Source organism: Simochromis diagramma, unplaced genomic scaffold (genome assembly GCF_900408965.1).
Source record: "Simochromis diagramma unplaced genomic scaffold, fSimDia1.1 OVJJ01000421.1, whole genome shotgun sequence".
In the NCBI taxonomy this organism is placed as follows: domain Eukaryota; kingdom Metazoa; phylum Chordata; class Actinopteri; order Cichliformes; family Cichlidae; genus Simochromis; species Simochromis diagramma.
In genome coordinates, this window is record NW_024387250.1 from 871,395 (window position 1) to 886,620 (window position 15,226).

The window sequence follows — 15,226 nt, forward strand, 5'->3', positions numbered from 1 at the left end:
TTGAATAGAAGTTTCAATTAATTTCTGAGGAATTTTACAGTAAATCTGGCTGAAACTTGGCACACAGGTAGAGTAGGTGTCCCAGAGGAGGGATGTGTTGAAAGTTGGACCTCAACTACTAAGGATGATTTTTAATGAATTTCTGAAATAGACATAATTGTATTGACTGTATTGGGCTGTTCCATTGTAATTTGTGTGCGCGCGCGCGCACGTGTGCGCGAGTATAGGCTTTCAATCAGGACATAAAGCGAAAAGGCGCTACGGTAAAGACTGGTGTAAAAGCGCAAGGAAATTTATGCGGCGGATAGGAGGCGGCTGGCTTGACCGCGGCTCACAAATGACGGCTCACTTTACCGCGGTTGTATCACGGACCTGTGACAATATCATTCGCAAACATCACATTATTCTGTGAACAAACAAGACCAACGCACATATGATGTGCACAGCACTCAAATTATCAAAAAAAAAATTAAATATCAAAAACATTTATTCTGGGTGCCAGCAGGATAGCGGTAATGAAGCTGGGACAGCAGGCGACGTACAGGTAACAAACGTCGCAGACCTCTTGGGCCCCTCCCATCCTCTGACCAGTTGAGTTCACGGCGCAAGTGGCGAAATCTACACGTAACGAATATGGCTGCTGCAGTCGGGATGAGGACGTGGAGCTGTCCGACTAGAGGACTTAACTGTCCGTGGATGGTGTTTTCTGTAATTATACTCAACATTATCAATGGAGCTGTTGCAGCGCCAGAGTCAGGGCTTTGGACAATAACTGTTGTTAATGTGAGTATCTTCCTAAAAACGCTGAATACTCTGGATAACTGCAGCACCCTTAGCTAGCGTTAGCTACATTATCCTTGTTATGGTAACTCGCTGACAGCTGTGAATGTGGTGACAAGCTTGTAACTCACACTAACGGTATCTCTTTAGCCTTTCTTAGCCAGTCTTTATAAACCGTGATAAACGAAAGAGCAGAGAAATGTTTTGTATAATTAGCCGTCAGCCATGCCAAGAACGGTTAATAATAATTAGGTACTTCAAGGGTAGCAGTCAACTAGCTGACTGGTTATAGTTTAACAGACTAAAGTGAAAATCCCAAAAGCTTATTTTCTTTTTGTCTGCCACTGTCTCTGGACTAAAACCTGCGAGTTTAGGTTGTGTGTGTTCAGGTTATGTCACACATTGTAACATATAAAAACATTCTTAAAGTCGATCTTCAGTCAGGTGCTTGTACAGTTCACTCCCTCTTTTTGTTTATTAATGATAAGGCACAGCTCCTACAGTTAGCCCACAGAGACTTGTATAGCTCAATAATCAATAATTTACATGCTAAGACGTTTCAGTTTCCACTTTGTTATCCTCTTTCCAGTAGCAGTAAAACCTGCATTTGCAGGTTCATTCTGAACAGGTGACAGGTCAGACAGCTAGAAAAACACACTTATGGTTAATATTTCTTATATTAATAATATTTTTTATATTATAATATAAGGTTCTTTTTCCACTTTGCAAAGACACAGAGTCCAGTTTGTTTGGATCCGAGAGATCAAAAGAGTACCAATGATCAGTTAGTTTGCCTAACTAAATTGATCAGTATGAAAAATAATAATAAATAAATGTATTACTCCGTAGACCTCAAGAGCATTGCTGTTAAGGAAATCAATGTATAAAGACACTGATGTTGAACTAAAAGGTAAGTCATGACTTAAAAAAAAATTTACTCATAACCTGTTACCCAAAGTCCTTCCTTTTTTTTTTTTGTGTTACGTCATCACGTCTTCATGTTTCAGTCTGGCCATTTGACTGTCCTGAGGAGGTGGACGTCACTATTCACTGGCTTTTGAAATACTACCCCTGTCACAACGAATACAACAATATTGAAGTAAGCAAAAAATGCTTCCTGTCATACCATCTGCGTTGAGTTGATAGTTTCTTTTTTTAACTTTATTTTAATTATCTTTTTTTAAAAACGTATTTGTATACATGCGGAATAAAAGGGGACTCCTTCAAATTTTCAAGACATGCAGCACTAAATATTTACTTAAAAAATTCCATGTGGTACAGAAAACAAAGTACACTAAACAAAACCCCCCAAAAATGGGGGTATGGGCTGTCATAGTCAAAACATCAACGGAAAACAAAATGGGTCAACACTGCAGTGCAATGTATGTTTTCAATTTTTCCCAGAATGCACTACATTTTACTTTTTCATAGTCTTTAATCTGTATAAACATGTTTCTCTGTTGATATTAGTTATATTTTAATTGTTGTATAGCGCTCTGTGTAAAGCACTGTATGAATTAACTATAGTTTCTTAAACTGTCAGTCAATTCTGTACACTCCAGATCTTGACTTATAGCCATCCATGGCCCCATAATGAGAGATTCTTTGCAAAGCCAATGCATTGTTATAGTCTAATTTGCCCCCATACGCTTTTTTTTTTTTTTTTTTGGTAAATATTTATAACATTTGGGTAATTTTAAATCCGTTTTTCCCTAGGTAGAAAGTCAGGCATATAAATTCAATATTGTGGCACAGAATCTCCCCCAGTGTACTGTGAACAGTGTCCCAGAACAGTTTAAGGATGGGACAGCTTCAGGATGCATGAAAGTGATTAAATCCCCACCATTATTTGAGTGGTGCACTGGTCTGTCTGGTGCCTTGCTTGTTTCTGATTGGTGAATTGTGACCGTCTTTGTCTGTAGGAGATGTATAAGAGGCCAGGCCTGATTCCTGAGAAGAATCTGGATCCAAACCCAAAGGTACCAGGGGAGTACATCGAACACAAACACGGTCCCATTGTATGTAGCAATGGGCTGCCCTTCCCGATGCTCAAAGTGGGTTTGCTATGTTGGTGTCACCACAGCCGTATTCTTAACGATGTTGTTGTTTTTAGTTCTTCAACATCCTGCAACTGTGTTTCTTTTCAGAAAGCAAAGGCAGATCCACATGTGTCCTCTGCGTTTGAAGTAAGAACCCGCAAATGATCTTTGATTTTAAGGTTAATTATTACATATGTTTTCATAAGTAATAAATGCTGGATTCCTTTAATCCTGCAGGATAAAAATGACATAAAATGGATTGCCGAGGAGTATGACATCAGCAGTGCTACGAAGAACAGCAGTGTGAAAATCAGAGACCACGTCATAGCCACCACTTGGAAGGATGGCCCTTACCTGCTAGTCGTTAAGATCGAGTCTAGTAAACCAGAAGCCAACTGGAGTTTAACAGGTGAGACTTTTTAAAACTACTAAATATGAGCATCTTGTAATTGTGGGCAGCTCGGGTAGGGTGGGTGGGTGGATACAGAATATAGTGCTTGTATGAATGTGTGTGAGACTGTGTGAATGCAGCTTATAGTAAAAAGCATTTACATTTTTTTTTTTTACCTTCGCTTTTTTAAACTGCATTAATTCAGTCGCCCTCCTATCTCATACACGCAGAGCTTTTTAGCTGACACTGAAGTGTCAGATTTCAGGATCTGCAGCAACCACAAACAAATTCTTAAAGTGGCAGTTGACGTAATCCTAGGTGAATGCCGGATTTTGATCTCATATCCTAGAGCCTTTTCTACTGAGAGGTTCATATGTGTTTTAGTTTTACTTTCTATCGCGCTCCGTCTTTTTTTCCTTTTTCATGCAGCAGGGCTCTTTGTTTTGTTTGCTAGAGTTTCTACAATCTCTCTTCTTGTTTTTCTTTGTGTCATTTGTGCTACCTGGAGAAAACTGCCGATAGCCACAGAGTGAGACGAAGGCGCTTGTCCTGTTTTGGCTGGACTGACGTAATTTTCCTGGGAAATTTTATTCCCATTGGTAGACATAAGTGCACAGGGAAAGTGAAGCTTTAAAGCAACCAGGCTGAAGACTGAGCCGCTACATTGTGCAATCAGAATTTAGATCATAATGAAAACTTGCCTTTTGTCTGTTTAATATGCTTGGGAAAAGTGTCTTGCAACATTAGTCTAATGTCTGGATTTTGGTTTTGCAGTTAATGTGGTAATGAAGGGCAGCCACGGCTACATTTCTGTCACAGAATGGCCTCTCATGATTGTAAGTAGATGACTTTAGAAATAAGTGATTGCAATTTATGTGATTTATTGGCCACTTGCTGACTTTACTCCCATTAATAATATGTTCCCTTAATTATTTGCTGTCTCCAGTGGAATGATAAGACTCTTTTGTGTTTGTGTGTGTTTTAAATTAACTCATTATATACTCAGTTATTAGATGTAGTCTTATATTAAGATGACAGTTTAGGTAAACTGCAAGAAAACATGCAGAAACTCCTACAACCATTTCATTAAATGTGATTTTAAATCATTTGTTTTTAAGATTTACAATCCTGAAGTGACCTAAAACTGACAGGCTTTAAAGGCTAATCCCTGAGTGTCTGTTTGCAGTTCTACATGGTGATGTGCGTCGTGTACATCCTGTACGCCCTGTTATGGTTTCTCTGGGCGGCCTGCTATTGGAAAGATCTCCTAAGGATCCAGTTTTGGATAGCAGGGGTCATATTCCTCGGCATGGTGGAGAAGGCCGTCTTCTGCGCCGAATACGAAAACACCAATACTGTCGGCTCCGCCTGTGAGTGTTTATAGACGGTCACAAGAGTTCTCTTCTTCTCTCATGTCAGACAGTAAGTTGTATTTTTTTTCAACATATTTACTTTACTTTAGCTCCAGGTTTGCTGATCTTTGCTGAGTTGGTCTCTGCCCTCAAGAGGACTCTGGCTCGTTTACTCGTCATTATCGTCAGCCTTGGCTATGGCATCGTGAAGTATGTTAAAATCTATACACACAGCAACTTGTAGAATAATTGAAACCCCTCCTTAAGTTAAATAAAATGGGGGGAAAAAACACCATTTTTGGGGGGGTTGTTTTTCTTTTAGACCTCGATTGGGGACAGTGATGCACAGAGTAGTTGGGCTTGGCATCCTCTACTTGGCCTTTGCTAGCATTGAGGGTGTCCTGAGGATTACAGGGGTGAGTTGTGATCTTTGATTACTTTGATTTAAGTCAGAATAGCCTTTGCAAACGCCAATAATAACATTTAGCAATTAGAAATTTAAAAGGTTTAAAGTCCTACATTTAAATTGTTTATTTTACCAAAGATATGAGCTGAACTCGTACAGTTAACATTGTAATTTGCTCTCATGCTGTATTTTTTAATGAAGTAAACTTGTCGTCACAATTTCTGTATTTTCTTGTTGCGCACCAAATATCAAGGGTCGAGACAATGGCCGCGCTCTCATCACAGCAATTGTTCTGGCTATGTTTGACTCCTGCGCCATCTGGTTCATATCCTTCCAGTGTATTCCTCACCAGCACAAATATCAATAGCAACTGGAGTGTCCCAACATAAGAAAATGGGCACGTTTGTTGGTGTATTTGAGTGATTTTGAATGTTCTTGGCTTGTTGGTTGGATTATTTATTTTCCCCTTTGCACTTGGGTGGATGGTTTTATGTTTCAGTTGCAGTGCTGCTTTCCTATCTGTAATTCCCCCCCCACCCCCCCACCCCCACCCTTCACATCTTTCTCCTCTTCCTTGTGTCCTCTGCTCCTGCTCTGTTATCCCTTCTAGGCAAAAGACTCTGACTTGGCTCTGCTGGCCAACATTCCTCTGGCTCTGCTTGACTCTTCTTTATGCTGGTGGATATCCTTTTGTGCACCTACAGCCTTTCCTCGTGTGGTTCTCCTCTGCTCCTCACTTCCTACACATGAACCAATATTAGATCAGGAAATTGTGGTCTCCCTCTGTCCTGTTCCTTCACCAGATCATTAGCAGCTGAAATACAGCTTCACACAAAGACGTCTTGGGTCTCAGTTGAAACAGCCCTGCTTTAATCATTCATTCTGTGGTGAAATTTGTAGCAATGCATTGTTTTCTGGTTGATGATTTAACTTCTTCTAAATCTTTACTGCTGCTTTCCTTGCATAATTAATGACAGTTTGTATTATTTACATTTTTCAACAGTCTCAGTCTACATTGGTAGAAATGATTGATTTTTGCATGCCCGTCCACCAGACTTTCCAGATTGTGCTGTTTAAAGATTATATCAGCATGGGTGCAACTAGTGTGGGGGATAAAATCTGGATAAAATCATTTGTCATAACTCCTTGAGTGCTTTTTGTAAACACAAGAGTAGCCCACAAACCAGTCGTGGAGTGTCCTTTGTGCACTGCCTTTGTTGACAAGATACACTCGCTGCAATTAGACAGGCTGACCACGGACTACCAGCAGACTGTCAACATGTTACCACTGCTGGACCATAATTTAAGCTTTAGTGAGAACAAAGCAGTCAGAGAAAGAAGTTAGTTTAGGATTGCCTCTATCATAAGACACGGCATCGGTGCTACATTGCACACTTGATCTTTTCCAGGGCAGCTCACAGATCCTAAAAAACATCCATGACATAACCTGTGGCATGTTTTCTCTCCTTTGGTGGTTATCGGATATGTTACATGGTCAGCAGTAGCATGCATATATGTCTTGCAGTATTTAAACAGGTGATATAGATCAGCTATTTGTAATGATTTTGAATTAAAGTGCATTAAAGTTTTGTGTTGTTTTGTTGGGGCTGAACAAGTTTTAGAGTCCCACCCTGTCACCCTGAACATTGTTATTGAGTGGAACATATATACCCACTGCTCAAACATTGCAGCCAAGAAATACAAATTTCTCAATGAACAGGAGTTATGAGTTAGAGGGAATATTTTGATATGGGTCTATAAAGGTTTTTGGAAAATTAATGGTATAGTATGGCGTTACATTTTTGTTTTTATGTGAAACAACTGATAAACTGTAAATGGGGAAAGAGGAAAAACCCCACCAAAATTGCAGATCTGTCAAAACATTAGACACCTTCATAAATAAATAAACAACTTGACTCTTTAACTCTTTGTAAATTGGCTGCTAAAATCCAGGCACATTAAAACTGTTAATATCCTCTTCCACATCTTTGTGCTTAAAGATCTTTGCGAAATGCATTTTACAACAATGACGATTAATAGGCTTTTGTAAGCAGAGGAAAAATCTCACACTTTATCACAACCTTTCCTGTGCTTACGTCATATTAGCATCCAGGTGTACTCCACTGGCGGAACTGCATGTGATTGCAGCATGTAATCACTATTATCTAATGCGGGGTGTATTTGTACAGTTTCTGTGTAATGGCTGCCATGTGTTTACCTTGACTGCCACTAACATTTTTGTCAGCTTGGCACAAACCATCAAGACTCTGAAACTGAGGAGAAACCCTGTCAAGCTGTCACTCTACAGGCACTTTACAAACACATTAATATTTGCTGTCATTGGTAAGTCCTGCAGCTACATTTTCACTGCACCAGTTATTTGTATTTTCATCGACATGCCAAAGAGTTTCACACCTTGCCCTCTACACCCTCAGCTTCCATCATTTTCATGGGTTGGACAGCAAAAAAATTGCGATTAGTAGAATGCCAGTCTGTGAGTGTGGTTTGGATTACTGAGCAATAATAGCATTATTATTATTATTATTTTTTTTAAATGAATGTTTAATGTTGACATTTTTATTGAAAACCGAGCCTGTTTTTTGTCTGAAGGATTGGATTGAGTTGTGGGTAGAAGATGCTTTCTGGAGGTTCCTGTTCTCTGTCATTCTGCTCGTCATAATGTTCTTATGGAGACCGTCTGCAAACAACCAAAGGCGAGTAATTTATTAAGACACTTCAATTCATCAACATAAATTAAACTGGGCATGCATTTAAAACTTTTAATTTCAATATCCACAGGTACGCTTTCACACCTCTCATAGATGACTCTGATGATGAGGAGATTGAGGAGTTTATCGCATCTACAAACCTTGGTACAGTTAGATCATGAGGGCATTACTTGTAACCAGAAAACTGCAAATCTCAGTCTGTTTACTTTTTAAAAATGTTTTCTCCTTAGTATTTTTTTTCTTTTCTTATTGGCAGCTGATGGTATAAAGTTGAGAGCGACTAAAAATGAGACAAATGGTACAGTGAAGCCTGCAGAAACAAACCCAGTAAGTAACACAGACAAGTTTTTGGTAATTGGTTAAATAATTATGTTTCATTCAACTTTTAATAAGAATACCTACCTCTGAGGAAATGCAGCTGACCAAATGTCACATTTGCAGAGGGCCTGCAGAGGGCAGTATTTCATTTCAATTCATTTCCATTTAAAAGTGCTTTGTTATTGGTGCCATAGTATCTTAAAACAATACTCCCAGAGCATTAAAATCCAATTTTTTAATAAACTAAAGAAACAAAAATAGAAGAATAAAATAACACAAAATCACTGAGTATTCTCAATAAATTAGCGTACGTTATGTGTATGTGTGTGTCCAGGTCATCCACTGCTTGTGGGACGTTTTTATCCTCCGTCTCCTAGGAGAGTTGTAATTTTAAGATATTGTTTAATTTAATGAAATTTGGAATTTATAGAACTGAACTAGGTAAAATCGGTGTTCCTTACCTTATTGAAAGATTTGCAGGAAGTTCATCTCGGCTTCAGCCTCACCTGTCAGGGATCACATGTTCTGTTTTCTTTCGGTTGCCATGACTTTTTGTGTCGACCTGTTTCTGTTGCCAGTTTGTGGTCACTGATCTGTCTCTGCTTTCTATCACTGACGGTCAACAGATATTTTGCCAATTCATAATCTCCGTTTTAGGCCAGATAGTGCTTTAATCTGCTTCAGCTTTTAGTTTCTTCTTTCCAATATTTCAGATAAGTTTCTTTGCAATGTGTTATAACTTGGTTTACTCTGACTCGTGTTTGGACAGCAGCGTTTCTGTGAAACTAATTAGGGTGTCTATCCTGGTCTCATCTCCTGGTTTTGAAGGGAGGGTGTCTTGCGGGCTGGATTTAAGTTTGTTAATTATCAGTGAGTATCTGCCAAAATCAACAGGCTGTAAAATGTTGCTGCAGAAGTCTGCATGTAGAGATTCTGTTGGGTCTTCATCCCTCAGCTCAGTGGGTACAGCTCTAATGACTGAATGGACCTCATATGTCACTACCATACAACACAATGGGCTGTGTGACACTGTCAAATATTTTAAGCCAGATCTTAATTGGAATTTGAAGCTTATAAAATCGTACTGTAACACTGTAAATTGGTAAATCTAAATGTAAAGGTATAAAATATAAAAGGAAAAAAATCCAAGCTACATACATGTAAGAATACAAGAAAAACATATCTGTATAAACAACTGTTCAGGACCTTAGGAAATAAACATATGTGAATTTAGCAGTAGAAAACTAGTTTACATTCATGATTTCAGACTTAAAAATAGCACAGCCCTAAATGTCCCACCTGTCCCAGAACTAATTTTGGTTAATGACATGCTCAATATCTTGTTGTTTCATTTGGTGTCATTTTTTCCCTAAATTTTCTTTCATGTTTATTTAAAATTTGATTATACTTGAGCCATAAGGCTGGCTTGTTTGGTTGGCAATGCTTTTCATTTGGTATTTTTGTCTTTTTGGTGATAATTTGGTGCTTTATTAGGCTTTTGTTTTTGCTTTAAAAGGTCAGCTTTAACAGCTGCCTTATGGAAAATATTGCATTGATATCATCAGTGGCCGTACATATACTGTCTGATCAAAATACCATAATGATTTTGGTCATACATTGATATGGCATTTATGAGATGAGGTTCAGCTTGATGAATTGGTCTCCACTGTTTGGGTTGCTTCTCTAAGGAGGGTTTCATTTATACAGCTTACTGGGCTCCCTTTACTTGTCACCCATTTAACCTGAGAGTCTAAAGAACCCCTTTATTTCCCTGTGGTCTGATAGTGGAGGGATCTGGGTTAGTGAGTTAAAGTGGTTTAGATGGGAGCTGGCTGATATGCTAAACAGGCGAAACTGACCAAAAACAGTTACTTTCTTGCAGGTCAGAAGCATCAGATTCACTTTACATTTACTTTGTTTAACTTTGTGCAGGATGAAGACTTGAAATGGGTCGAGGATAATATTCCTACCTCTCTAACTGATGTGTAAGTATCCAGTGAAACCTTTTCAAAGGTCTTTTCACTCACAGTGTGTTCTAAGAGGTTCTTTTTATCCTTTTATATCACAACAGAGCTCTACCGATCCTGCTCGACTCAGATGAGGTATGAACAACATGGATTTGTACAAAAGATGATTTACTTTTTTTTTTTTAACCAGAGATGTGTTAGTCTAGATATATAGACCCTGTAGTTGAAATAAAGGGCCCACTGTTTGAAATGTGATATGAATTTGGAGAAATATAGTTGAATGAGGTGCTTGACAGGCATAGGAGCGGTTGGTAAGAAAGGTGAGGCTCAGCAAAATGATAATGTACAAAAGCATGTTTTCTTTCAGGGGATTACTGTCTGAAAATGTCTAGTTTTTTTTATCGAGTGTCTATTGTTTCTCAGGAAATCATGACAACCAGGTATGAAATGTCAAAGCTGGAATGAAGCACAGTGTTTCCAACCATCTGCTGACAAGGAAGGAAAACGGCAGCTGTACCTGACTGTGTAACAGGGTTTTACAACGTTTGGATGGTGGTGGAGTGCCATTTTCAGGGGATCCTCCTGATTGGCCGCTACCTCACAAGGTGGTGCAAGCCACAGTTTTAGGGGGACCTTGGCTGATTCCTGTCAGCTTCTTAAGGACTCTACCAGAGGAAAACCTACGTTTTTTTTTTTTTGACTGAACACCCGGCTCACCATTTCCCTCATATAATCACTTTTTCCAAAGAGAACAGTTTCATGTTTTTCCTCCAGAGCTGTATTTATTTTTGCTATGTTTAAACACATCTGTTTTACCAATGGGCCTCATACATTAACATACACACAAATATATGTTAAGTCTTCCTGAGAACATCTAGTGTATTATTAGTGAGGTTTAAGAAGTCAGATAATTATATTTTAAAGAAAAGACACAAAGCTTTTTTTTCAACAATTAACTAAGAAGGAAATACGTGAGCTATTATAAGCCAGAAGCAAGAAAATATATTGGGTAAGTGGATTATTTAAAGTTAAAGATAAAGATTAAATAAATTTGTTCATATGCACTTTTTAAGATCAATACCGTGCCTACATTTGGTTCTTGTATGAGGCCCTAGTAGCTTCCATTAATTGAGAACAGTATGTGTGAAAACTGTTGATGTCTTAAACTGAAATTAGCAGACATACAAAGTCCTTATGAATGAGTGTGAGAGATGACGCACAAGCAAGTCCTTTGAATAATTTGAGTTAGATGTGAGTTATGACAATAGTGGGAAATTAGGGTTTAGTGTCATATTTTGATTCTACTGTACAGGTGTGGGTGGGCAGGTTCTATCTTTTGAATGGGAAGCAGTATGCTGCGTGTATGCTTCTATGGAACTAAGTGATTTCATTATTTATTTGTGTTTCAAGTGGACTTATATGTTAAAGTGTTTGTCCTGAAATCCTTCATGTTTACAATGTGTGCTTCCATTCCCCCCCCCCCCCCCCCCCTTTTTTTTTTTTTTGTTTGGATTATTTGGATCTTGCACTATCTTAACATTTGCCTTCTTTGCCGATAAAATCATCTTATTGGCTTCACAGACACCTTAATAACATTTGTGTTCTTTTATGTTTTGGTCTCAATATATTGCTGTACTATATATTTTTTGAAAATGCCTGGCCTGATTTTGGCAGCGTCATTTTGAAGTTGGAGCACTGTCGTCTTAGTGTGTGCGTGCTGTGTCGAGTAGATGTAACAGCAGGATTTGTATTTTTGTCTTTCTAGGCCATTCCCATTATAACACAGCAGCTGAATTATGCACACACTGACCACCTCATTGGATTTATATTGTCACCGTTCCTTTTTTGTCCCTTTTTGTATTGCCTGTAAACCTGGAATAATTGTGCTTATGAGGGCAAGCGAGCCTTCGGTTATATAAACCTGCAGACACCTGCAGTGGACCTTTGATTATTTGTACAGATGGCTTTTGGCTTATTCCTGTTATTTCATAATTCCACAGGTGGGGAGATGTCTGGATAATATGCTTCGCTTTTTTTTTTTTTTTTCTTTTAATGAGTATTAAGTATAACTTGAGCTTGAACTCTTCCAACCAGAGGTTTTCTTCTCACTTACTTTCCAAGAAGTATGTACACTTGGATCAAATCAGATTTAAATTTGGGATATTGTTTTCTGATCTATGACTTTCAGTGTTTGGCAATTAAAGGATTCAATTTTACAATTTCTGTGAATTTGTTGCATCATATAAAATGTTTTTTCTAGGCTGTTTTGAAAGTGTGTTATTAAAGAGGAACAGTGAGTATATGTTTAAATAGATAAATTTCTCTTTTAACAGGTCTTAAAAAGGAAAGCGATAAGTCTACTGTAGGTGCTGCTGCTTCTTTGGTAGATTGTTTGGGTTTCAAACAACATGCACCTCAACTCCAGCAAGTAAAACCAGAGACAAATAGAGCATGTCCTCATCATATTAACAGCCAGGTGCAAGGGAACAGCCAAAATAACTGTCACTGACAGCATTACATCACTTCTATAACCCTGTTATGTTTTCTGTCTAAATTAATTTAACACTTTTCTCTATGTTCAAGTCAGAAAAAGCACAGGGATCTTCAGTTTGCACATACACAGACAGACATAGAAAGTGCACAATTTTTCAGTTCTAAGGTTTCATGTAGTTAAAATGGTCTGAAATATAAATACATTTTAAATACACCATCAGATGAACTACAAAACATGAAATACTCTGTCACTGTTGATTTAGCAAAAATTAAGATAAAATGTAGAAGCAGTGTGTATAAAAAAACTATAGCCCATGATTCAGTAGCTTGTAGAACCACTTTAGCAGCAATAACTTGAAGTTTCATTCTTTTTTACAACATTGCTTATGAATGCCTGCTAACTTCAGTTCATGAGGTTTGCAGCATTTTGATTCTTTTTCAGCCGTCCTGGTGGAAATTTGCTTCTGTGCTTGGAATCATTGTGCTGTTGCACAACCTAGTTAGAGCTGCGTTTTAGCTGTCGGACAGAAAGGCTCGCGTTTGACTCCAGAATACTCTGGTATACAAGTGAGTTCATAGTCGAGTCAATGACTGCAAGGTGCCCTGGTCCTGTGGCTTAAAAAATCATCACTCCTTCCCCACAGTGCATAACAATTGGTATGAAATGTTTGTCCTGATAAGCTGTTTTTGATACGACTTTGCAAACCTTAAGTCTGTTGACATGTTCCATTTAGAAAGAAGAGACTTTCTCCTGTTAACTCTTGCAAAAATTCTATATTTTGTTCAGTCTTTTTCTAATTGTACTGTCATGAAATTAAAGATTTAGCATGCTAACTGAGGACTGTAGAATCTGAGATGTAGCTCAGGGCTTAGAGTTTCTCAAATGTCTCTGATCAGTGCACAGTCTGAACTTATCCTGGGATGACCTCTCCTGTGAAGATTGGCTGCTGTCTTGGCACAGCTGAACATGTTCTACTTGTGAGTGATGTTTCTCACTGTATAATGAAAGGCTTTGTTTGGAAATCGCCTTATAACCCTTCCGTGATTGATGGGCACCTATAATTGTTTGTTTAAGATCTAGGTGATGTCTTTCATCCTTGGCATCACGTTAACAAACGCCTGAATGCTCCAGACCTGCAAACTGCCAAAACTGACATTTTAATGGAGGTGCTCACACTTGCTGATGATCAGTTAATCGAGTCTAGTTGATTTCCAGCACCTGGTTCTTTCTTACCTTCTTAATTCATATTGGAACAGTAAGACTTTGTTTAGTTTTTCATACACTGATCTGTGTTCCAGTTTATTTTTTGTTAAATAAATAATGAAAGTGTAATATGTCATATTTTTCTGTAGTTCATCTGAGGTTGTTCATCTGAGAATGTACCTGCTAAGGACCAGTTTATTTTCATTATACCCTCATACGTAAAACCTTAGAATTGAAAGAGGGTATATTTTCTTTTTACCGTGATTGTAAGTTATAGATTTACTCCCCAAATGAAAGATGGTGCAGGTGACACAAGTGACATTTCAGCTAACCTGTTAAAAAAAAAGTAGAGCAAAACACCTCTATGGATTGATCCACTATTAACATTTAATGTTTAATGTCCATTAAGCCATCCGTCATTTACAGAGATGACTGCTAGTAAAGTGGTCATTGCGAGAATTAATTTTATTTATATAGTGCCAATTCACAGCAACAGTTGCTTCAAAGCACTTTGTATTGTAAGTTAAAGACCCTACAGTAATGCAGAGAAAACCCTAACAATCAGATGACCCAAGTGCTTTGGTGACAGTGAGAAGGAAAAACGTCCTTTTATCAGGAAGAAACCTGCAGCAGAACGAGGCTCAGGGAGTGTCTGCCATCTGCTGTGACTAGTTAGGGGTGATGGGAGGAAGAACCAAAGAGAACTAAAGTCAACCTTTTTTTCCTGTGACTATATGAATGAACTCTCCATTCTGTCTGCCCCGGGGACCGTCCCCTTCTGTACATTTTTGATATTACTCTCCTGAAAATGGCTTGTAGCTCAGTGCTCTCCAGCTGTCTCTGGCAATATCCCTCTGCTGGAGAATGGATGAAACGTATAAACATCAAACAGCCTGAGCTCCACACTGAAACAAAGGCTGCAATGTAAGAGCTCCTGGTACAAAGGAAATTACGCCAGCTATTAAGGTGCATTGTCATTTTCAAAGCAGTGCGTATCATTGAGGCATGTGTTTTGAGTCTCACTATCCACTCCTGCCTCGAAGCATGTAGCCTAGCTCTTTTTGGCCCCTTTTATTGCGATGTAAACCCCCTGGATGCAGACATAAGAGGAGGACAGGAGAAGTTAAGAGAACACATGTGGTAAGCATTAATCTTTTTTGTTTTGCTTTTCCTTTATCAAATAGACACACTGAGATGCATTTTGAAGATGTGACAGTTGCTGTTGCTTCTACTAAAGTCAAATAAAAACACTATGAGACTTCCTTTGTTTCTAAGACATGTTGGAAATACTTGTATGATGTGTACTGCCTGTGAACTTCTGCTCCAGGGGTTATGTTATTGAACACACATTCTTCTTCTCGAATCTTTCATCTCTTCATTCAGAAAGTGTTTTATAGCCATCCAAGCTTCATTTTTCAGCTATGTATGGGTTTGCCTTTCAGTGATTAAAATCCCCCCACAATGGTTGTTGAATGAAAACAAGCACATTTGCAAGGCCATTTAAAAGCACTCTGCTCAGGATCAAGCGAGGTAGTCCTAACAAATAC

General features: G+C 38.4%; 1 protein-coding gene across 4 annotated transcripts; it reads left to right on the forward strand.

The window, feature by feature from the left end:
* The first annotated feature begins 524 nt into the window (after window positions 1–524).
* Window positions 525–12,201, forward strand: tmem87b (transmembrane protein 87B). 4 transcript variants are annotated; one of them, XM_040001777.1, is made up of 19 exons: window positions 525–783; window positions 1,630–1,690; window positions 1,788–1,879; window positions 2,703–2,759; window positions 2,928–2,966; window positions 3,057–3,228; window positions 3,985–4,046; window positions 4,397–4,580; window positions 4,673–4,772; window positions 4,885–4,978; window positions 5,222–5,293; window positions 7,203–7,311; window positions 7,404–7,462; window positions 7,579–7,682; window positions 7,768–7,841; window positions 7,954–8,024; window positions 9,948–10,000; window positions 10,087–10,117; window positions 10,406–12,201. In XM_040001777.1, the coding sequence occupies exons 1-19, from the start codon at window positions 634–636 to the stop codon at window positions 10,445–10,447; spliced, it is 1,626 nt and encodes a 541-aa protein (XP_039857711.1). In that variant the 5' UTR covers window positions 525–633; the 3' UTR covers window positions 10,448–12,201. The 4 variants fall into 4 exon arrangements, with proteins under 4 accessions (XP_039857711.1, XP_039857710.1, XP_039857709.1 ...); XM_040001776.1 differs by lacking the exon at window positions 5,222–5,293 and adding an exon at window positions 5,579–5,650 and having other exon boundaries at window positions 530–783; window positions 2,703–2,834; XM_040001775.1 differs by having other exon boundaries at window positions 536–783; window positions 2,703–2,834.
* The last annotated feature ends 3,025 nt before the right edge of the window (window positions 12,202–15,226 follow it).